This window comes from Cygnus olor, chromosome 2 (assembly GCF_009769625.2).
Source record: "Cygnus olor isolate bCygOlo1 chromosome 2, bCygOlo1.pri.v2, whole genome shotgun sequence".
NCBI classification, from domain to species: Eukaryota; Metazoa; Chordata; class Aves; order Anseriformes; family Anatidae; genus Cygnus; species Cygnus olor.
Genome location: NC_049170.1, coordinates 95,421,932 through 95,446,091, shown reverse-complemented (window position 1 = coordinate 95,446,091; position 24,160 = coordinate 95,421,932). Strand labels below are relative to the sequence as shown.

Sequence of the window (24,160 nt, the reverse complement as noted above, 5' to 3'; positions counted from 1 at the left end):
TCTCCACTCACATCGACCCCAGAGGTCCAATTTAGGCTTAGTCCTGCCTGTGCCTTCAACCTCTGCCATAGACCTTCTCAGGAATCACTAAACCTAACCCTGACCTGCAGATAGGTTTCCCAGCTGTGCCTCAGAACTGACTCATTGCCATGGACTTGCCTGATGGTCTGTGTCCTTGGCTGAACCTGGCCCCATCCTCTGGGCCTGCTCTGTTCCATTGCAGTGGAGCAGCATGCCCAGCCACTGGGTGCTATCCCCCTCTGCTGCTCACGGATCCTATCCCTCACTGCTCCTGGTCAGTTATTTCCTGCAATTTTTCCTGTGCTTTCACTATCTACAAAAGAATACAGAGGGAATGGACAAACTGCATGGAGCTGAAAAAGAAAAGATGCAGCCTTAATTATTTCAGGAGCCTCAGGACTCACTATGGTCTATGAAGTCACTTGAATTGAAGGAAGTGTTAACCGGATCTTTCATTACCCGAATGCTTTAATGAATCACACTAAATTGAGTTTGCAGTCTGACACAGAAGGGTGTCACCTTTCTAGAGGAATGGAAAGACCTTGAACTCAAGTTTAACACTCTAGCAAACCCTAGAAAGCAGCAGTTTTGAACATTTCTTAAATGATCAGGACAGACATGAAGTCCATTCCTCTATCCCAATGGAAGACCAAGAATACCCACGTTGTGTTTGTCTAGTCTTATCTTAACAAACCCTCTGCAACAGAGGTTCAACAACCTATCAACTCTATTTCACTGTTTCCCACTTTTAATCTTTCTTGGAACACATGTTTCTAGACTTCTTAACTTTTTAAGAGACCTCTCTGATCTGTTTCCCTTTGAAGATGGTCCTTTAGACCTGATGTTCTAACTTCCATCTAATTAGCGCTAAGTAGTGTTGAAGCTTACTCTGTGTGTCTTAAATCTCAATAATGCATTACATTGGGATTGTTGAAATGGAAGCTGTTTGCTACTTCTCTACTTTTTACAGTTTACTTTTTACTTTTGATTTTACTCAGTTGGTAATTCTTGTAGTGCTTCCCCTATCTTACTCTGGAGATCTGCTGTCTAGATAGCCATTCTTCATTAAAATAGTTGATTAGTGTAGTCTAGTATTTTGTACTTTTTCACTTACATAATATTTATTTTAAACCTTTCTCTACTTGTCAAGATTACTCTGAAACCTAATCCTGTCCCCTGCAAAAGTGTTTGGAGATCTTCCCAAGTAGGTATCAACTGCATATTTAATAAACATTCTCTCTATCTAGAAAACCACTTGACAGAATCCCATCCTTCTTGTTTGACAGTGAGCCACTGATAACTACTCTTTGAAATCATAATTCCAAGCCAGTGAAGGATAAAGCATACATACATTTCGACAACTTTTCTTCAGCATTCATTTTAAAAACAGTCAACTGATCTAATGTCAATTAACCTTGTGGTGGCAAGAATATTTGTCAGAGACTGCTTGCTCTTACAGTATCTTCCTCATGATCGAGTTTCCCTAGTTTTCTTTAGGAATAGCTTTAACGTTTTTATAAGCCATAAAACATCACATTTATCATTTACTCCATCTTCTTGAGACCTGTTATCTTGTCATAGAAGGAAATTAGTTTGCTTTGCATGGTTTATTCTAGACAAATCCACTTTGGCCGTTGTTTAGCACTTTTTTTTTTTTCCCCTTCTGGGTAATTCTAAACAGATTATCTGTTCAAGTATCTTTCCAGGAATTTATTTTAGGCTGAGTGGTTTATAATTCCCTGGGTCTTTGTGTGCTTTTTGGAAAGACAGGCACACTGATCTCTCCCTCCCCCTGCAATACTCTTACTTGTTATCTTTGAATTCTCAAAGATCATAAGGAAAGACTCTAAGATTTATTAAGTACTCCATTGTGACAGAGAATTTGAAAATATCTGACTCATCCAAGCAGACGCTAACCTGTTCTTACCCCTCTTCACTGGTTTTAATTATATTAGTCTTCAGATCACAGTCAGCCTTTTTTAATGAAAGATGAGGAAGGTAAAAACAACCATGAAACTGGCATCCATCTATTAGTTTTGCCTGTCAGTTAATTGGCCAACTCGTTCCCTTGTCTTGCTCTAATGAATTACTTATCGGATGTTTTCTTTTAACTGTTCTGTTGTTAATGCCATGCTTAAGGCAATTGTCCCATACTTTCTTTCAATTTCTATGAGCAAAATGTTGCTCAGGGTGAAACTCAGAGGATTTGGAGAGTGCATAATACTTGATCTTATCAGTTCTGGGGGCTGCGGTCATTTCTGTCACAGTAAGCTCCTACAACTCTTTCAACCATACATTTAGCAGATTTTGTCCCTCAGTATTTCAGACTGACACTTGCAGTAAATCAGAGCGTGAGAAGAAAAACAAGATGAAATTAGATTTAGTCTCTCTTTTAACTCAACCAATGTCAAGATACAAACCTCCTTGAAAATCACACACTTAGGCAAGTCAAAGCATATACAGAATCCTTTACTACAAAACAAATATTATTTTTTGCATTTGGGTGCAATGATCTTGGTGTAAAAAAAGTCAAGGGAAAGCATGAGTAGTTTTTAACCATAGCTAGTCAAAAAAGTCCCAGAAGGGAAGTAAGTTTATTTGGTACAGCAAATGCAGCCTAGTAAGACAAAACCAAACAACACTGAAACAGTTCATCTGTTTCTTTTTATTTAATTGCTATTAATGGAGGAACTAGCTCCTTGGAAGTCTGATATTAGTAGTTCTCTTTGTGCACTGGAAATTATGCAAATCTTACCTCAGAGAACCTTTGTACGTCCTGGGTCAAAGTTCCTACTCTCTTCCACTGATAATACTTGAGTAACTTCAAAATTGCTGGATTTACTGCATTATCAGATGGCACTGTCCGGAAGAAATAAGGATATTTTTTCTTATCAGCCAACTCTGGGGTTGTTGCTGCAAATGAAAGCTGAAAAACAGAACAAAACCAAACAAAAATGACAACAAAGAAATGAAAGTCACCATGAGTCATCTAGCAGCCAGAAGAAAAATTTTGCTCTACTCAGTGCAATAAGACAGAATCCTCTAGAAGCACCCCTTTCTATCATCAGGTAATAAAACAGCCCCAGGTACCAGAAACAAAGGGAATAATTATGACAGCCAAGACTGCAGCACAGAAGTTTGCCTGGCTCCCATTTTCCTTCAGTGAAGAAGCCCCCTGTGACCTGAGTAATCAAAAGGGGCCCAGTGGCTAATTCTACGTATCTAAAAACACCAGGATTGGAATGTAGTTGGAGAATGTTCATACTAAAAGAAAAGAGCAAACCTGTCAACACACATACACACAAAAAACCAAAAACAACAACAACAAAAATACTTCAGTGAATTCCCAATTATTTTGGACACTGAATGCCCCAGTTAAAGGTAGCATTTATATATATATAAAGGTGTATATATATATAAAGGTATATATAAAGGTAGCATTTATATATATATATATATTTTTTTTTTGTGAATGATTTTCAGGCAGTGTATGGAATACCTGAATATTCACTTTCTGAAAATGCTCTAATTCCAAAGATACTTATGGTTATTTCCTTCAATATTTTTAAAGCTACTAGAATTGTGTTTCTCAAGCTTTTTTTCAGTCATGCATAACAGTTGAGGGTTTTTTTAAGTACCAATTTAATGCAAATTGGTTTGACTGCAGAAAAATATGATCCCTAATACAGTTATGTTATATCTTTCAAACTCAATAAAGAGTAAAAAAGTGGAGGTGAATTCAAGCCTATGTAAGTACATCCAACCACAGTATTAAGTTTATACATTCTTCAGTTAAGATTTTGGTATATTTGTACTAGAAACCCTCTTCTGAAATTCAGAATAGGCAGATTTGCTTTGAAATAACAGAGCTGTTTCTTCATGTTTGTAAAATCTGGATTTTGGCTGGAAGGGGAGGAGTCTATTCTGTGATTTTACACTGACAAAGAACTTATTGCATTGCTATAAGCTCTTAAGCCTGAATATAATTTATTTTCCTAATTACAAACCCTGAAATCCAAACAAGTTAAAATGTGCATAACTTTAAAGTTCACACTCTACTCACAAAGAGGAGATGCTTTCTCTTCAACTGTCAGCAGCTAGAGGAGACTTTTAAGACCTTCTACTGCCATGCAAGTCTAATGTAAAATACGTTTAATGTAGCAATTGCTCTTTTGTTAGATTTCATGAAGAAAGTACACTATGAGGTATTGTCATATTGTGATCTTGATTTTTCAAACCTGTACTGGTTGGCTCACTCAGCACTTCATAACATCTAGTAATCAGCAACGAGTTTGCAAAAAGCTAATTTCAAGTAAAAAAAGAATGAAGGTCTGCTAGGTGGAACCAGCCAGCTTTTGTGTCTAGCCTTGTAGTGCTGAACATCGTGTATACACTGCATAATGAAAGTGGAAAAAAGGAAAACTGTGACTTAAAAAGAGAGAAATAAAAGAGAAAATTTGACTTTGAAAATTTGACTGAAATCCAGCATGAAGAGGAATGCTTCTCAGCAGCCTGGCTGCTTTCAGCCCGGTGACTGCAAAGGACTTGCTTTTCAAGTTATTGTGGTTTTGGATTGAATGTAATTTGATTGATCTTTAAGGAAAAGAAGTAAAAAACAAGGCTAAAATCACAGTAGTGACAAGCAACATAGGCAAGGTTCACAGATGGAACAGTAAATTTTCTGATCAAAAGTACAGAAAGCCTTAGTAATGAGAAGTATCTCTATAGCTGTGAGCTGGCTTTAGGGGAAAGATCTGTGAAACAGGCAAGCAAAATCAGAACCATCCTTTGACATTCTAGTGACTCAAATAAAATGCCTAAATTACGATCCTAATTGTCCAAATTACCTTAGGAAACAATTAAGTGAAACATTACCTCTTGTCATTGACTAAAGAAAGATGAAGATTCAAAACTTAGATTTCTCAGCTTTGTAAAGCTATGTGAGGTGAATCCAGGTTTATGTGTAATACTACTGACATTTAAATTACAAGAAATTCACCTTTTCATTTTCTTTTTGATGACAGGTTTTATTAAAATGTAAAATGGGAAAATTTCATGCTTAAATAAGTCTCGGAACATTGGATATGTTCGGAGGCCTTTCTTTCACGCATCCCATATGCCATGGTTGGTCACATTCTGCATCACTTTGCCATTTTGATAAGACATCTATTAGAGATGGACAAATAACCTGAAACAGTTATGTCAGTCCATATTTTTTCCCTTTCTCACAGAAAGTAAGTCAGTGAAAATATTTAACTTCTCACAAAATCACCTCTCTGAGAGTTTGGGAACATGCAATGAACTTAACCCAGCAGTCTCCAGAACTTAATGGTCTGCATTGAAAAGGACAAAGAAGGAAAAAGAAGAAACAAAATCACTGTATGTTTTAAAAAGTTGTAATGGAAAGCTCATGTTAATAAATAAATTGATACGAAACAGACTTACTCTAAAAGCACGTGATATAGTGTAGTTATATAGAAATACTGACAAAAAATTAAATCTATGTGATATAACACAAATAAGACCACAACACAGTCCATCCATATGCATTGTGATGGCACAGGCCTTGCTTACTGAACATAAATCCTCTGTATTTTAGGGCTAAATTTGTTTATTCATGATTAAAAATTGAACCTATTGAAAGGCAACCTTTTCAGTTTCTTTACTTCTTCATTCTACAGGACAGAAAGCCATACAAATCTAATTCTGTTTTTTGTTACTGGAATTTCTTTTTATAACCTTTAGTTATTTACCCAAAAGTCTGGGTAAATAGCAATCCTGCTGCTCATATAACTTTTTGCAAATCACAAAGGTACTATTTTTCACATTCCTGTATTTTCAGAGTACACAAAAAAAAAAATGTTACAGATGTTACATAGCTGCTGCTCTACACAGAAGAAAAATGGGAATCAAAAAACTTATATGCAGGAGTATAACTCAGCAATAAATATTTGTGGGGTGTATGATGTCTGATTTCACAGAGGATTGTTTTATATAAGCTGCTAAAGATGTTGGCCAAAAGGCAAATTTCAAGAAGGGGTGAAAGGCTGAAGAAAACATTTTTTTTTTTCAAATTTCAAATGCAGGACACACTATATATACCAGGTGATATATCAAAACTGAGTGTATGTGAATATGCAAAGAGGCTCTGTGCACATGTAGATATATAGAAAAAAACTGTAATGTAAGTACTTAATATATATCAGTTTGAATATTATTAGAAAAACTGAAGCTACTTTTCAGTCATCCCTGGGAAACCTTTCTTTACAAAATCTGCTTACAGTTTGCAACAAGTTTGCAAGCAACTGCTTGAGAACTTAAAATGAAGGGAAATGAAGTGTATGAAAGGAAACATATACCCTATGACTCAGAGTGAGATTTCAGAGATGAAACAGTTTAAAACTTTTAAATGGGAAAGATGATAACATTTACCATTCAACTAAGGATATTAACTGTAGTTCAAACTGAGAAGCAAATAGACCAAGATATTGAAAAATAAATGTTTATTTCTTCATCAAAAAACCACACCATAATTTAGTAAAAGTTTTGCTGCCTTAATTTAGTCTACGTAAATTCTCAAATGAAGGACTTTATTAACAGCTGAAATGCACTATTTCTGACTCTTTTAAATGATTCATACTGCTTGTGGATTCACTATATGAGCAGATTATAGTTAGCAGAACTTCCTCAGAATGCATTTTGACTGTAAATGTTAAAACACAAACATAGAAACAAACAAAAAAAAAATGTTAATATCCTAGAAATCATTCAAGTTGGGAATAAGTATGAAAGGAATCATCAAAATGACTTTCAAGTCTGTCATCTGAAGTTGATGTACTAATACAATGCTTTGCTTTCTGTGGTATTCTCCCTGTAATGTACCACATGGACGACAGGGGAGCAAAAGACCAGCTAACTAGAGAGGTACATACAGGGTGACTGCAAATCGGTATTTCAGATGAAGTCTCAATCTCGCTGAAGTCAGTGCCAAAACTTTCACCAAATTCCTTTAAATCCAATTTTTCAGGTCTCTGAATACCTGAAAATCATGTTTACTTAGTGTGATTTAGCAATACTGATGTAATTGTAACTTTTTGATTTATTGATCCTGTCATATTACAGTTGCCTACACTCAGATCTGAGGCAATGCAGATTCTTCTGTTTTAAAAATAAATACACAGCTGGCCCAAGAGTGAGCTGAGCAGTTTTGCTTCATTACTAACAGTGGAGAAACAGAGCAGAAAGACAGGCTAATAGCTTTATCTCACTCAGTTAATAGAAAGGAAGCAATGAATAACAGTTCTGGAATGAGTTCAAAGCAAAAGAATGCAGGAATCAGTGTGAAATAGGAAAGGAACAAAACATTAAAGGTGATGCAGAAAGGACCCGTTAGCACTGTGTGAGCATCTTACAATAATGAGTTTTGAGGCCATAAAATGTAGGATTCTTTTATATTTAAAAAAAAATCTTGGAAATCATCCAAAATTGAAAAACCCCATGAGACAAACTCTGCTTTCACAGAAAAAAAAAATATATATATATATATATATATATAATTAATATAATTATTCCACAGAATTCAAGGGAATTTCTTTGGCTTCTTGCTGCAGGTAAAAGTAGGATTTGATAATGGTGACAATAGGAGAGGATACAATGTGGTACCAAATTATGAGAAAAGCTTCAGCCTAATATGACAGATGGCTAGGTTAAGGAATTTGATCTGGGGGACTTTGCTGAAAAACTGAAAATTATATCAAGTATTTTATTAAGAAGGTGCTGGGGTCAGGCATATGTTTTGGTAAATTAAATTTTCTCCAGAAAGATGGTACTTTCTGGAACAGGAAATATTATTTTATTTGAAAATCCATACAGTTTCATGGAAGAGTTTTGGCCAACGGTAGATTCAGTGAGATGGGGAAAAAAAGTTAAAACTAAGTGTAGAAAGGAACAATTCTGCACTAGAGGAGTACAAGCTAGCTTTGTAACCCTTTATCCGTCTGAAATGAAGCATGGTGGATTAAGTCAAGAACATCAATCTAAAGCACTATCAAGTTAAAGCAAGCATGTTCCTATTTTGGGGAAGAATGCATTCCCTTAAGGAAAGTCAACACACAAGCAGGAATGTTAAGAGGATAAGCTCTAGCATTCATTTAAGAAAATGGGATGCAACACTAATGAAGTCAATGGGAAATACCAGGAGTTATGGAAGACAGGAGGGATATTAAAGAGCTGAAACAAAATTAGAAAAGAAAACAGCACTATATACGGAATGTATATATTATTTATAGAAGTCTGGACATTGGAAACTGGAAGACTGAAGCAACCCTGCAGTCCCAAGAATTCTAGAGGGAAAGGAAGATGCCAGATAAGGGAAGCTATTTTCTGATGTTTGGCTGTTTTACAATCTCAGGGAAGCATTTATGCTAAAATTTTGTCACTGTACTAGTGTATAGATGTCTGGGAAAAATAAGAGTGCAAAACTAGCCCACGCTCTGCACTTTTAGGGTTAACAGTCACCCTAACCTAAGGCAAAATGTCCGTTAAGTGACAAATTTATTTACAAGGGCTGTGTTACCTAAAGGAAATCAATAGCAAAAACCCTTAGCAAAGATATTGTTTGTACATAAAGGTAGAACACAAAACTTCACTCTCTTAAAGCAAAGAGGGGCCAGCAGAGCAGAGTGGCTAAACAAACAGCCGCACCTCCCATCACAAATTCCCCAGCAGCTCGAGGGAGACCCCTGCCTTCTGGCAAGGCTTGCCAGAAAGTCTGGTTTTGACAATCCCAAACTCAGAACAAGGTGTCACTCTGACCACTTGCCTCTCCAAAGGAGAAGGCTCTGAAACATCTGAAACATAACTACACATTGAATGCATGGAGTACAGTATACTAGAAAAAAAAATGCCCTAGGTAGCAGGGCGATCTCCCTTTAATAAAACATCATCTGCTAAGACAACTGATTCATACTTGCATTTAGAAAATTGGGTTATTGAGCACCAGAGAGATTAGCTTAATTTTGCTAGGATTCTGCACTGTGGCTTATACAAGTGTTTTATTAATGATCCCTAGAAATTTAAATTTGCCCCTGTTGCTGCAAAACAAGTCTTGATGGAGAGTTTTATATATGCACATACATATATAAACATTTAAGTGGCAGATACTGCCTGTATTATGCTGATAAATCAACATTGCCAAACAGGATAAGTACTGTTGATTCAATCGGTCAGTGATAGCATTTATTATCACCATAACTAAAGATTGCATGTCATATTTGCTTAGTTAAGAAGCAATATTCTCTGTGAATGTGGAAAACACAAATAATTATTTCCAAAAAGAAGACAGAATGTTAGAAAGCTCCACAGAAAATATTAATGTAATGGTATAGGCTTGCACATACAGCATCTTGTCATAAGTAATGTAGTCAAAACTTAGGAAGGCAATAATTTGCAGCAATGCCTAATTGTGACACCATATACCACTCCACTGTGTGCCCTGCCAGGGGCTCTAAAGCTGTGACAAACCTGTGCCAGCAATAATAATACTTGATTGTGGGCATGTGATGACTTGATGGTCCCAGGAGCTAGAAGGACCTGAATGGAAGTTAATGAAGAATTAAAAGATTTGCCTGCTGCAACTCTTGAGACAGTATTAGGTGATGTCACATCAAGAATGAAACAATATGCTCAGAACTCAGAACCAGAGAATGGATTGAAGCCTAACCATTAAAATGCATTTTTATTGAACAGTAACTGATGAGTTAGTTATGTTTTGCAATAACTACTGAAAGACACAGAATATAAAGATCTAGGTTAAAAGTTAATGTAGTATTTAGAGATTAACAGTAAGCCTACTACATAAGCCACCTTGCTCAGAAATGCAGTCTCACTACTACCAAACGATCTTACTACTAGTCAAGTTACGTATAAAGTTTTAATACAACAACAGTACTTGGAATAAGAAAACAGAGTTATATAATCAAAAATAATCTTAAAAATTACATGATACCATGCACAAAATGCACCAGCTAATCAATTTTGATGAATGATTTGGAAGAAAGATATGTAGAAATAACACTGCAAAGTCACAGACGTATTTGGAGAATATTCCAACATAAGCTAAGTGCAGTGACTTCATTGACTGAGGCATTGCACGAATCTTCAAAGCTGATGAAAGCAACACACAGTAATAAAGATGAAGAAACAATGATAATGTGTCTTGGCAATTTGCCTGCACAGCCACTGGTGATGGGTGTCTACATACAGAGGGTAAAGGAGCTGGTTCTTAACTGAACCTAAGAATCAAAGTGGCAATCTTCCCTACTAGCTATACTGAAATCCTGATCCCCAATAGCACAGGTGATGCACTAACATAATCAGAAAGAAGAAAGAAGGAAAATAAAATATATATATAATAAGAAGTGGTGCTTTATAGCAGCTACAATTTTATCTGTTTTAAGTACTCTTAAGTTTTTACCAGAATGAAGCTCTCGAGTCTCCACTGTACTTACATCCAGAAGGTTTCATGAGATTGTCAAGAGACAAACTTCAGTGCTATAATGAATACAACTAATGAACATTAAAAAATGTTCTGTTAACTCTGTACAAAGACTTTCATTATGACCTTTGCAAAAGCAAACTAGAAGCCTAAGAGAACCTCTATGATGGATCACTAGCTGGTAAATGAGAAGGATGCCCCATCTAAATGGGAACATAAAATCACACATGGTATTAAACGCACTGGACAAGAATGGATCTTGTGGATGAACATCCTTTTCATCATCCATAACATATTACCCATCTGATTAGCGCTCCTGTTCCTTTTAAAGTCAGATGTTTTGCCAAACGCTCCTGCCCAGTATCATCCGCTGTTACCTTCATTAATTCTGTGGCTGAAATTGCTTCCACTGACTGCCTCCTGGCACCTGGGAGTTTCCAGAAAAAGAACCTCCAGCTGGTCTCAAGGTTGGAAGGCACCCGCCTGCATGCTGGTGACATTCCAGTGAACTAATCCAATCACAGTAAAATTGACATTCAGCTGCATGCTGCTCTGGAGACGTTTCAGGAAGCAATTCTGGCTACTGAATGAATCAATATTTTTGAGGATAGAAACTGGTTTAGATAAAATATATATATATACAAAATCCATGTGACAAGTAGTTCAAACGAAATACATGTACTTATAGGTTTATGGGAAAGAACCATTCAGTCATGTTTACTTCCACCTTCTGTAGCCTGGCATACTCCCGGAATGACATGGTAGGAACTGATAACGTCTGAATGCAGAAAATCAGACCAGACGAAGAAGTTTTGTCTTTTGGTATTAAGATTTGCTACTCCCATAAATTTATAGATTATGTTAAAGTACAGTGATACAACTGAACCTCAAGTGAGGTGTGTTTTTTTTTTGTTATTTGTTTGTTTGTTTCTTTTTTTTTTTTTCTTTGCTTATTTTTAGTGGTCTTCAAGTAACGGAGAGGCTGAACAAAAGCTGAAAACTGTAGCAGATCTGCCCCCTCCCCTCCCAGAAAAGAAGGAAGAAAATGGTCTAGACATTAACATTAGTGCTTCACCTGCTTCTTAGATTGGAATAATCTGTTCACACCAACTGTTCACACCAGCCAGTGCCTACATTTAAAAACTTTATAGAAGAACTAAGTTAAAGGAATTCCTTGAACAACATTTCAGATGAACAGAAAGTAATAGAGCTATTCGAAGAAGAATAAAGTTACAGATCAAATCCAAGTCCAAGTAATGGGATCCATTTTAAGTTCCAACAAATGCTACTTAATAAACCTAATAAATTCACTTCTGAGACACTTACTTCTGAGACATGCCAAGGAAGTACCTCATGGAGTTATGGAGAGTGTCCTTCAATTCAATGGTTAACAGTGCAACCAGTCAAGTTGAAAGTGACTTTGTCATTTAAACACTGTTTCAGTAGGTAGCTAGCTGAACACGAAGCAGAATAATCATCTCAAACAGATTACCACATCCAGCATTAGCCTAACTTGATTCTTTCACTACTAACGGAAAATAAACAACTTTTACACCTTTCATTGCACATTTCTTCTGACCATTCACTTGAAATAATCTAGCACAGTTTGAAGCAGATTTCAGAAAAAGGAATAAATCTGGCAATTATGGATTGCTTTTTCTCTAGAGAATATTTTCAGATCTACAGTAGGCACAAATCATTTACAGCTAACACAGATGTTTTGTGTACTGCTGGAGGTTGATCAGAGCATTGAAATCAAGTATCAGATCTACAGAGATTGCTGCAAAAATTCTTTAATTTCCAAACAGAATAAGAGACAAAAGCTTTTAAGCATTTTCATAAATGGAACTGCATTGTGCGAGAGGGTTGTATCTTTGTCTGTCACACTCAGTTGCTTAGAATTTGGCTGCTGGCCTGGATTATACCAGAATTCCGCTTCAAATCCCTGCTCTGCTTCAATCACAGAATTATTATTTATCCCAAATCATGCAAAGTGTCCTACACTCATACTCTATCTACCCGGCTTTCTTGTCTCCTATCTACAAGTCATTATCCTCAAAATTTAGTGCAGAACAACAACTTTGTAAGATATGTCACCTTTGACAAAACAGGCTACGCTGCAATAATACATTAAAAATAAAAATAAAACAAATGAACAAGGAAGCACACACACACACACAAAAAGATCCAGACCTATTCACAACAGTTTGTTCCTGGATGGCTGCCCAAAACTATTATCATTCTATTAGTATTGTTTGTTCGGCAGACTTCATCCAGCTAACACATGTTAAAACTACATCTGTTCTGTCTACATTTGGACTTCAGATAAGATATTTGTTTTATAATTTTCCTCCTCTAAATGACAAAAAGTAGGGAAAAGCTTCCCCAGTTCAAAGATATCTTAATTGTGCAGTATGGGTTGTCTGGATGTCTTTTCATGTAAACAAATCAACATTGCATTCTGTTAGAATCAGGGAGATGGACCATTGGTGAGATTTAAGATGAGAACTCCTAATTTCTTCTGGGGGTCAGACACCTTAACACACTCCCAGTTCTGTTTTTTCTATTTTTTACTTCTGTTGCTGCAAATATGGCATCTGAGAAATCTGAAGAACTTGAAGAAATGTGAATCTAAAGAACACAATATTAATTCATGATTTACTGAAATCCCTACAAATATCCTTTTTGCATAGCCCTAAGTCATGAATTAGCAATTTGTTTATTCCTTCATTCTCTTGCTTCAAATCTAAGCAAAATATTCCAGACTTTTCAAGCCAAAACAGGCAACATCCTCACTGTACGAAGTAGAGATAAATATGCTGTTTACTCTGTGTGGAGCAGCACAGCTCAGAGATACCTTATCAGGTGCTGGAAGCAATACCATAACAGTAATTCTGCACTCTGCTTGGACTAATTTGCCTTTTTTTTCAGGTCTGTAACTTTTCTGATGTCTCAGCACTGCATGGTGCAGTCACAATCCACTAGAAATGCTCAGAGAAAAGTCCAACATTGTTTGCTTGGAAATGTACCTTCTCTAATTATGGATGAAGAGGGGTTAACTCAAAGAGTTTGCTGGAGGTGTTGAAACATAGACTGGTAAAAAATCAGGGAATTTTATTTGCCAACAGCCATTGCCAGCAAAATTAGTACTGTTGCCAAGGAAAACGTTTCTTCCATGCCCAGCAGCAAGGTCATCCTGGCTTACATTGTCAGTATAAACCTTCAGCAGAAATGCCAATCACAATTATGATTATACTATATTTGGCATAAAAATGCCAAATGTACATTTGATTCCATTCTAAGTAATAACTAAGATTACACACTTGGTAATTTTTTTTATTTGCAGTGAATAGAGATTTTATCAAGATGTTTTAGACAGAAAACTACACATACAACGCTTTCTAGTAACGTATGCAGAAAGGAAAAGTTCGTGCAGATCTTTTCAGACAATCTAAATTACAAAACTATTTGTCAACTCAAAGCTATATTCTGCGGTTTCTAATCTTGAAGTAAGAATGGCTATAAAAATTTTTATGAGGCATTATATTCTATTTCTAAAAAAAAAAAAAAGGCAAACTGGCAAACTGTCTTGGTCTAAGTATGGTCACAAAACAAAAATCCCTTCTGAATGTCACTGGCAACAGTGGAACAAAGCAAATGCATTTCCTCCCTGTACCACTGCCTCCAGGACATCAGCTAATTGTTGCCTGAGTAACCCTCAATGTGTTTCTCTCAATACCTATGCCTTGCAGGTCACTTCAGCGGTTACTATTAATTTAATAAATGTTTCTTTATGTCTGCATTTGATTTTAAGTACAGTACTTGCCCCTGGTCTTAGAATGCATTCTGGGTACAAAGCATTAACATTATCTACACCATTTAAGATCATGTACACTTCAATTAGATCTCTCAACCATTTTTCCTTAGATCTTGCCATCATCCTCATTTCTGCTGACCAACAACTGAATGTTTTCTCTAGACCTTTTTACCTTCTTTTGCCACTTACTCCATAAAACTGTTCACTACAATCCCATCTGTTCCTGAAAATAGCCTTTATCGATCTGCTCTTTTTACGGTATTTGCCATAACTTCGATCCATCCATCCATCCATGTTAGATAAAAACTGAACTGGATCACTCTACAATCATATGTAATACTAAACCTAATGTAGCCTTAATTTTTTCACTCATAAGGAATATCTTTGTGCTTGATCTTTGGCATGGAGTCAGGAAAGTGCTTAAGGATATCACTTAATTTTAAATATTTCAAGAGTTACATTGATTTGAGAGAAGGCACTCATATGAAAACTCACTATGTGCATTAGAGTTTGGTAGTGCTTATTAGTTTTGGAAGGCTGCTTTACATATCATCTTTCCTAATTCAATCACATGTATTTCATTATTTATTACTCACTTCTCATGTGGGGTGATTAAGTAGTAATTTTCAAAGTCAATTGCCTCTTCTCAACTTTTTTTTTAGTGATGTAGTTTTCTAAATTACCTTTTATTTTTATACATTTTTACTAAATTGTCGTTTTATCTTGTGTCTTTTTTTTAAAAAAAACTATATATCTTATATATATATCATGGCTTTGTCTACTTGGTCTTGACAGTTTATGGACTTTGACTTCTGTTATTTTGGCTACCGCTGAGTTCTCTTCGACTTTTTACAAATGCCACTGTTGGACATATTCCTGCCAAGTGTGAGCGTCTACTGTTTTTACTGTCTGTATACGAGACAAACATGACGGGGCAAACACTTTATGGTAAAAACAAGAGGGCAAATGGAAAGCATCTTTGACAAAGGTTATCATTATGATTCCAGATCAGAAAATATAAATCATGAATATTCAGCTAAAGATTTCAGAAATTAAATGGGTGATCTGGATTTTTTTTTCCCTAACGAATTAGACTTTACTACATGCTAACATACATGCACTATTAATTTTGAAGTATGCCCCTCAGGTAAAAATGCTGTCAGCTTTATCAATAATATATATCAAGGGATGCACTAACAACCTGTATTAATGTATTGTGCATCTGGGTGAAAAATGAAATAAGATTAACTATATTCATTACCTTTTCTACAAACAGATTATTCTGAAATCCTCTGACTTTGTATAGTTAAGTCTGTTAACTGAAGAACAAGTGTCCTACTAAAGAAAACCATGTCTTTGAGATTTGAGACTCCTGGTGTATTTGATCATTACCTAGTAACAAAAGAGAGGGCAAATCTTTGCAGCAAGTTCACAGAAAGACCTAGAAATTAATATGGCATTTTCTTCTTTTTTCTTTTTTTTTTCCCTTCTTTTCCTTAATTTGGTTATCAGTTTCATCCAGTCCTTTATCTATAAGATACTGGAATTTCCAGATTACATTTCTACTGTACTAATAATTTATTCATTTTCCAGCTTCCTGGAGTCCTGATTTTCCTCTTGTAGAGAGATTCTGATTAGTTTGAGCCGTAAAACACCTCCTAGAGCACAGATAAGGAGTTCTCAGTTGGCAGCCAGCTTGAATACTGCCTCCTGACCCATTCCAAAACAGGGCTATGAAGATAAGAAGAAGCAGGGAGGAAATTCAGGCAGGAAATAAGTAACAGCACAAGAACAGGATAAGAGATTGTGAGATAGATGGACAAATGACAAGAGAGAACCAAGGAGGCACTATTCAGAGCACATGACAAGACACGCTGTAGGAAAAAAAAAAAAAAAGAAAAAGAGATGAACAGAGAAAAACAAAACACAGACGCAGTGGACAGATGCAGTGAACATGCTAATAGTTATGTTTCCAGAAGGAATCTTGACCTCATTTGTATTATGGTGAAAGCTGGGCTTTGTGAATACTTGAGCTGATATATGTAAAGAGAGGCATCTAACCAGCTGCATGGTTACACATCCCTGTGTTCAATTAAGGAACTTCAGAGGTCTGCAGCCACTGAAAAACCTGGCTCACCTGCACCACAGGTAGCAGTAAGTAGAGGATAGCATGTGCTTTCTAAGACTTTCCTTATGTCTACACAAGGAATTTTACCTCCCAGCACATTTACAGCAGAGTAAAGCTTCAAGTTTGATGTGATTTATATTGGTGCATCATAACTTGTATTGACTTGCCTCGGATAAACTTTAAGGTGAGATGAATCACTCCCTAGAAGCATCTACTTCTCACCACTGTAGGCACTGATGGGAGACAACAGTGACTATATCAGATGCAGCCGCCTACACTACACTTGGTCAAATGAATCCTGTACAAATTATCAGATCTATATAGATATTTAAGCATGTGATTTAAGCAGTGAGGCACCCAGAAGGCACTTTGGCCTACTAGACCCTCAGGATTTTCAGGTAATTGATCTCTTTAACTAAATGGTTAGTAAAATTGATGATGCCTAAATTCTTCAAAAATCATATTAAAAATAAATGCAGATGTTACAAAATGTTCAAGTGGATTTATATCTTCAATGTCCAGAAAAAATCTTACTATAAGTGCTAAAGTTTAAGGTAACTGAATTTTCACTGTAATTTATCTCAATCTTAAAATTGTTGAAGATTCAGGTTGGGTGTCTCAAAACAGTCTTAACCCTGTCCTTGTCACATCTTTCATAACAGCATAATACTTTCACTTCTACATAGACAACTCAGAGCTATTCATGATGCAATGGTTTACTTTGTTGAATATGGCTTGCCATTTCAACCAGTGATTTTTGCAGTGTCTTTGAGCATGGTCTCACCTCCATATAATATCCCTCTATGACCAGCAAGCTCATTTACTTTAAATCTCAAGCAACAGCCAAACAAATAAATGCCCATACACTTGCATCTGCTCCTTTTAAGCTGTTTTACTTAAGTTCATGTGGCTAAGGCCACAGGCAGACCTGTGGTACACACAAGCCCAGCTGAAGTCTGCTGCTGAACTTCTACTGAAATCACCTGTCTTGTGATTATGCCACATGGGATCCTTGGCACATGCATGGGGTCCCACTTCCAATACCATCCAACTGTGCATGATACTTCAGCTATTGTAAGCTGCCTTGGAGTTGAGTACACACTCTTGTCGTCAGTTTTCTGCAGTTTCTGCTTTACCAAAATACAAGTGCAACACAGCTGAAATATGACATGAAATGTATTTTAAAGGACTAAATTGAAGACTAGGGACTACAATTTTAACCCACACTTTTCTCCACTAATCTGCTTTGCTTTGCAGCAAAAGTGTGGTGTAATTGCAGGGAAGAGGATACTGGACAAATACTACAACCAAACCCAATCCATTTCTGATTTGGGGAGCCAGACACAATTAACCCGTATGACATCCAACTAAAGATGAAAGAGAGGCAGATGGGTCAAGGATTTTTCACTGTTCTTAGCAGAAAATGGTGCATTACAGGCATAAAGTTTCCCTGGAGATAATAGGAGACACAAACAAAAGGCAAAACACAGTAAAACCTCAAAAACACAGAGTCTGGAAATGTTTTGAATTAGTGGATAAAGAAAAAAAAAGGAAAAATATTTGGAAATATTACACTCTCCTTCCCTGCTTTTACTGCAATACAAGTTGATGGGTCTGGACGTCATTCAAATCATACTTGTTTCAAGTCATTTTGTGTTAAAGTGATGCCTACTTCCAAGTTAGTGATCAAATGAAAATGGAATGACCCCATTGCTGATGAAAAGTGTTTTTTCTGTATTCACTCAAAGTAGTAATTCTGAAATTTGGACACCACTACTTATTGATGCTATCGAGAACTCATAAGCTATACATAATGGTCAATACACATAATTTTCTTGCATTGACAGCCTGTATGTCTCACTGCCAGCAGAACCGATCATCCGTTCAAGTTGTGAGCCTGCAAGACTCAATCCAGTGCTGTGACCTGAGGAGAGTTGGTCAGGAGGGGAAAGAGGAGAATGACTCCAAAATGAATATTGCTATTTCTGTGTTCTTGTTTTGGGAAGGTACAGGACTGTTTTGTAACAGCTGTCAAAGACTGAGAGGCCATTGCAATTTTTGGAGGGTGATGTTGGGAATAGATATGCATGTGCTCCTCACCCATACGTCTTCCTACCTTTCCCTTTTCTCCTGCCACGCCATTAGCCTTCTTGAGACCCACAATACAAATGCACACTCCTGTCCCCTAAACAGCCATCCTTCTATCCCTGGCATAACCTCAACTCACCTCCTCTTAAACTGCTTAGAAGAGACAAGAACTGGGAGCTGCTCTCCGAAGACGTGGAATAGAAAGCTGAGGCTTGAACAAGCAGCCAAGCAACTCTAAAGGTTGGAGATAAACCAGAACAATCCCTCTCCCTAGCTTCCATCCCACTGGCTGGGTAAGAAGCAGATAACAGGACAGCCTACCCCTGCATCGTGACACAGAGAAGAGTTGGTCAGCCACCTACAGCAACACTGCTCTTTGCTGGTTACATCCAAACTCAGCACTAATGGCACACGAAGGCTGCTGCTGTTGAAAAAGACTGGGATGTATTAAATAACAGCTAGTATTAACTAGCCTGTTAACTAGCCTGCTGCAAGTGGCTTCCTATAGCTGATTCCTATTTTTGAATCATGGAAAAAAAATGTTGTTTATAATGCCAATTATTGCCTTTATTCTTATAAAATGGAAGTAGAAGGAAATCCCTAAAGATTTTATATATTTTAAGACATATGTACATATTTATACACATGAGATCTCCTGAGTCTTCTAATCTAGCAAATGTTCTCAGCTCTCTCAGGTTCTCCTCATATGACAGATGCCCCGATCCCTTCCCCAGCACAGTGACCCTTTGATAGACCTCCCCCAGTGTTCCAGTGTCTGGGAAAGTCTATCAAGGGGCCACCGTTCTGGGGAGCTGAGACCACGACAAAGTACTCCAGGTGTGCTCTTGCCAGGGTCAAGCAGAGAAGAATCACCCTCAACCTGCTGGTGAAGCTCTTCATAATGCAGCACAGATGCTGCTGGCCACCTTTGCATCAAGGGCACGTTGCTGGTTCATTTTCCATTTCCTGTCCACCAGGAGTCCTGGAGCCTTTTCTGCAAAGCTGCTTTCCAGCCAAACACTCCCCAGCCTGTATGGGTGAGTGCCCAAGGTTTCTTCCTCCCCAAGTGCAGGACTTGGCATTTCTCTTTGCTCAGCTTCAGGAGAAACCAGATCCCCAACCTCTCAACATCCCACTGAATGGCAGTGCAACCACTCAGTATATCAACCACCCGTCTTGTTTTTGTATCATCTGCAAATCTGCTGAGGATGTGCTTCATCCCATCCATCATTCAGGCCATTAATGAAGACGTTAAGTAGTATTGGCCCCAGTATCGACCTCTGTAGTCTAAATATTAAATATCTTCTTTTTACTGCCTGTATGTGTACTTAAATTCTGCACTTGTCATATTCTCAGAATGTTTTCAATAAAAAATAAATTAAAACAGAAAAATAAACCCAGTAAAATAAAACAGTCATAAAGGTGACTTCTAAAAATCATTAAGGTGCAGTTCAGAGTTAAAGCTCTAAAGCAGGATAATAGGTATGGTGTATCCCTCTATTTCACCCTTTGCCAACAAATTGATCATAGAGCAAATACATTACTCCGTAAGAATGATGCCCCCTAGCCCTACTATTCATATGCAGTTTTACAGAAAATATCTTCACTAAATCTAACCTGACAGCATTCAACCTCAATCCCTTGTATTGTTTCTGTATATGCAGTTACTGTACAGTACTGTTTCAGGCTCAGGCATCCAGCTTAGTGTCTCATTATTTAGATGGCTGCCATTGAAAAAACACCATTATTTGAGTCACATAATTCCAATACATGATTTCATGAATGCAAAAGCACAAATCCCACAAATGCAGTTACCTCATTACTTCTGAGCTCAGAAACTACCATCCATCTAATAACTACAGATAAGACTAACTTTAGGTGTTACCTAAAACACACAACCATGGATTTCCTATCACTTCACTCATCTTCATGAAGCCTGAAAGCTAGCAGTCTCAGGAGGTGAATGGGAAAAATCCACACAACTTTCAATGTTATTCCATCAGATTTTTCACAAAAGCAGACAAATGCCTGTGCTATGGTCCACTGTGCCTGAGCTACAAGCTTTGATTCAAAGAAAATTTAAGAACTTATCAGAGGCCATACAAGGTCAAAGCAAAAATCTGCACAGATGTTTTCTTCACCTAAGTACCTGCTCTTAGCCATTGTTAGAGACATTTCCAAAGAAAACTCGCATTCTACAGAAATTTGGGGCACAATGATTTGCTTGTATCTTTCTAACCTCTTTGCGTTCACTATCTCTCATGCTTTTTTTTTTTCTTCTTTTTTTTTTCTTCCATGAATTTATCTAATTCAGTTGCTTTCTGAAGTTGTAGTTTTTGGCATGCGCTATAACTCACAGCAAAGAGATCTGTAACTTAACCATACATTAAACGAGGAACTATCTTTTCTACTTTGTCCTGAGCTTGTTTCTTCTTCATGTGCCATAGTTCTTGCTTAGAGAAGAGAGTAAACAAACATCGATCTGGAACATAATTCAGTGAAGACAGAGCAGAAAAAAAATATACTTATATCCCTTCTAAGAATCCATGATTATGATCTTCATACAGTGATTGGTAAATAAATTTAACCCAATTTTTTTTACTAAACATTGTAATTCTCTTATAGAAATACAGGTAGGAGAACCATCTACTTCAGCAATACAGCGTGCTTATTATCATACTAAACAATATGTATATTTATTGCAAAGGATGGGAATACAAAATCTGAGTACAGTTGCTTGGCAGTCCAAAAACTGATAAACGTGATTGTAGCAGAGACAGTGGAAATATTCTTTTTTATTACTAAAGAAGTAGATGTTCATGAGAAATACTATTATAATCATAGATTAATCGGTAATTTTGTTGATCTCATTGGTAACGTTAACAATGTTACTATTATTTGCATGACTTAAAACTTAATGCCTTTATAGCAACATGACGTGTTAAGTATTGTAGGACAACTGGCCTACCAATGTTTTTGAAGGTTTATGTTTTATTACTAGCTCTTCCAATACTCACTGCAGTTCCCCATATAGACAACAAGCAGAGGGTGGGAGCTGCTGGCACAATGCTGCAACTCTGGCAATTCTTAGTTGGAAACTAAATCTCTAATCCTCAGTCTGCTTTCAATTATACTGAGATAGGAAATAGCATGGAACTGCTCCCAGGATAAGAATTTTATAAGTGGCTCTGTAAAAACGTATCCTCACCCCCTAGCAATGAATAGAAAGTAAAGTCACACTGAGAATCCAGCCCCCTTCTTGAAATTGCAAGGGCAGCTGCAAGTTGTAAAAACATATGTAATATTTTCATGGAATTAAATTTATCAGCTGGATTAACAGCAAAAATAATTCTACAGACCTTCTAAAATTCCTCAGGTTTTACCTTGGCAATTAGATTTCACTGGAGCTAAGTGAAGATGGACAAAAGCAAAGATGTTGTGAATTGTGTGTGTCAGGGCTTGTAGCTGTTACACGCATTGTTTGAAAGTCAGCACTGCTTGCAGCCATCAGAAGCCCTTTGGTTCAGAGTTCAAGGGTGGTACACGGCCTGTCAGGCAGCCGGCAATGCTTCGAGCTGACATTAATCACCTGCTTTGGGGTTCACAGCTGTTGCAAGCAGCTTCAGCAAGTTGGCGATGCTACTACCAATTTATTTCACTTAGCAACAAACACTGGCATACGGGTGTTGCTTATCATTTCTAAGGAGCTTTTTGCCAATGCTTTTAGCTTTCACAGTCAGCTGGGGCTACAGTAAGGGGAGATTTAAGATGTTTTAAGAACATTTCTAACGGTGATGCCTAACAACAAAGAGTACCTTTGGCTATAGTAACTGCATACAAACATTGCTAATATGCTGGCAACTTCCCTAATAATAACCAAATGCCTGATACTACCTACAGCTGTGGAAGCATTAGTCACTGCTTCAAAACACTGCTGCTATATCAACAACATGTATAGAGTTTAACGAGTAATTCTTATAATATCAGGAGATACTCTGCCAGAACTCCGTGCAGCAGCTAAGTCCCTCAGCAGGGTATATTAGCTCAGGCTCAGCACCGTGCTAATAAAGTTACACAGATTTTGAGCAACGTGAAAATATTGAAAGCTACACTGCTGGGAACACAGACAGAGGCTCTGCTTCTGAATACTGAAAAAAGTCTTTAACACAGATGAGAGACGGTCAGAAAAAAATAATTCAGACATCACTGCCATTACTCATGAATATGTCAGACTTTTTTTATTATGATTTTAAATCTCAATTGAAAACAAAAAATGGAAATGCTCAGTGCCTGATAAACGAGATGGAACAATTCCACACCACATCTCAAAAAAGAGATGGTCAAGGAAATGTTAAAGTGAAATTATTCCCAAAATCAACATAATATGAAAGTTATATTTCAATTCAGCCTCTGAATCCTGTAACATAGAAGCATGTTTTAACATCATTCTATAAAAGAGCAGGAAAACACCTGCCTAATCCTCGATTAACCTCAAGATTTATCATGTCTGCAAAGTTGACAGGAGAGCTTTAGAAAATTTTTCTTGTTTTTATTGGCAGGAGACAAACTTGAACAATGGTAAATGAGAGAAATGGTCTTGAAAAAATAGGATGAAATTTAGTAAGAAGAAATGAAAAACCTCTATAAGCTTTAGGAACAATTAAATTCACACACCTCCTCAAAAAAAAAAAAAAAAAAAAGCACTACAAGTACCAGAGGAGGAGAAGCCAAACATTTCTTTCATAGTTCTTTCCAGAAGTTATTCATAAAACCAACCCAGAAGCTCCAAGTGATGAACAATGCAACTACTGACTTGAAAAGCAATAGTTATCAGCTGGTAGCATATAGTCATTATGACCTGCCTACTGCAATATAAAACTAGATCTTGGTTTTTAAATCCGGTTTCAGCAACTGTAGTAAGAGTCTAGACAGCATGTGCTCCAGTAACCCCAAACCACAAAATATTCCCTACATGCTTTATTAAACTTAAAACTTGCAGTAAGAAACAAAAGGTTCCAGGCTCCTCAGGCACAGGCACACACATGCTAAGGGTTTCTCAGCCAACCTCCTGGCCTCACAGTCTCTCCCATCACTGGTTTTGGCTTTCTGGTCCCTCCAGCAGCCAGCCCTTAGGCCTTCTGGGCTCTCTGCCATCCATTCCAGACTTCTGGCTGCTGCAATAGCTCCTCACCAGCAAGTCAAGCCTGACGTTCCCTCATGACCACACACAGACATACGTAATCACACTAGCTTATGTTTGTGGCACCCCAGACACATGGGCCCTGTGAGTCACAGTCCCCACTCCAGCTGCTGGCACTCAAACCTCCATACATACAATTTTGCACAGAAAAATAGTTAGAAATGGAGTTTAATGAGAAGAAAGGACAAATGGTGCTGGGCAGGTGGAGATGCACAGCCTCTTCACACACAACCAACCTCTTTTATTCCCTTTCCCATGTTAGTTCCTCCCCAAATCACCTTGATTCCTCATTTTTCCTGCCTCCAGATCTTCCCTAAACAACCCTTAACAGGTCTTGCACAATCCCAAGACACTCTTCCCCTGCCCATAATTCTCACATCCATGACTTTGTGTTATGAATCCTTTTTTATC

At 37.2% G+C, this 24,160-nt stretch overlaps 1 protein-coding gene across 2 annotated transcripts in view; it reads right to left on the bottom strand.

The window, feature by feature from the left end:
* The window catches only part of GABBR2 (gamma-aminobutyric acid type B receptor subunit 2), a 477,214-nt gene that overhangs the window by 287,834 nt on the left and 165,220 nt on the right, over positions 1-24,160 (bottom strand). For both annotated transcript variants that reach the window (XM_040549353.1, XM_040549354.1), the window contains exon 3: positions 2,777-2,947. In XM_040549353.1, coding sequence (XP_040405287.1) covers positions 2,777-2,947 — 171 coding nt within the window. The remainder of the gene's footprint in view (positions 1-2,776; positions 2,948-24,160) is intronic.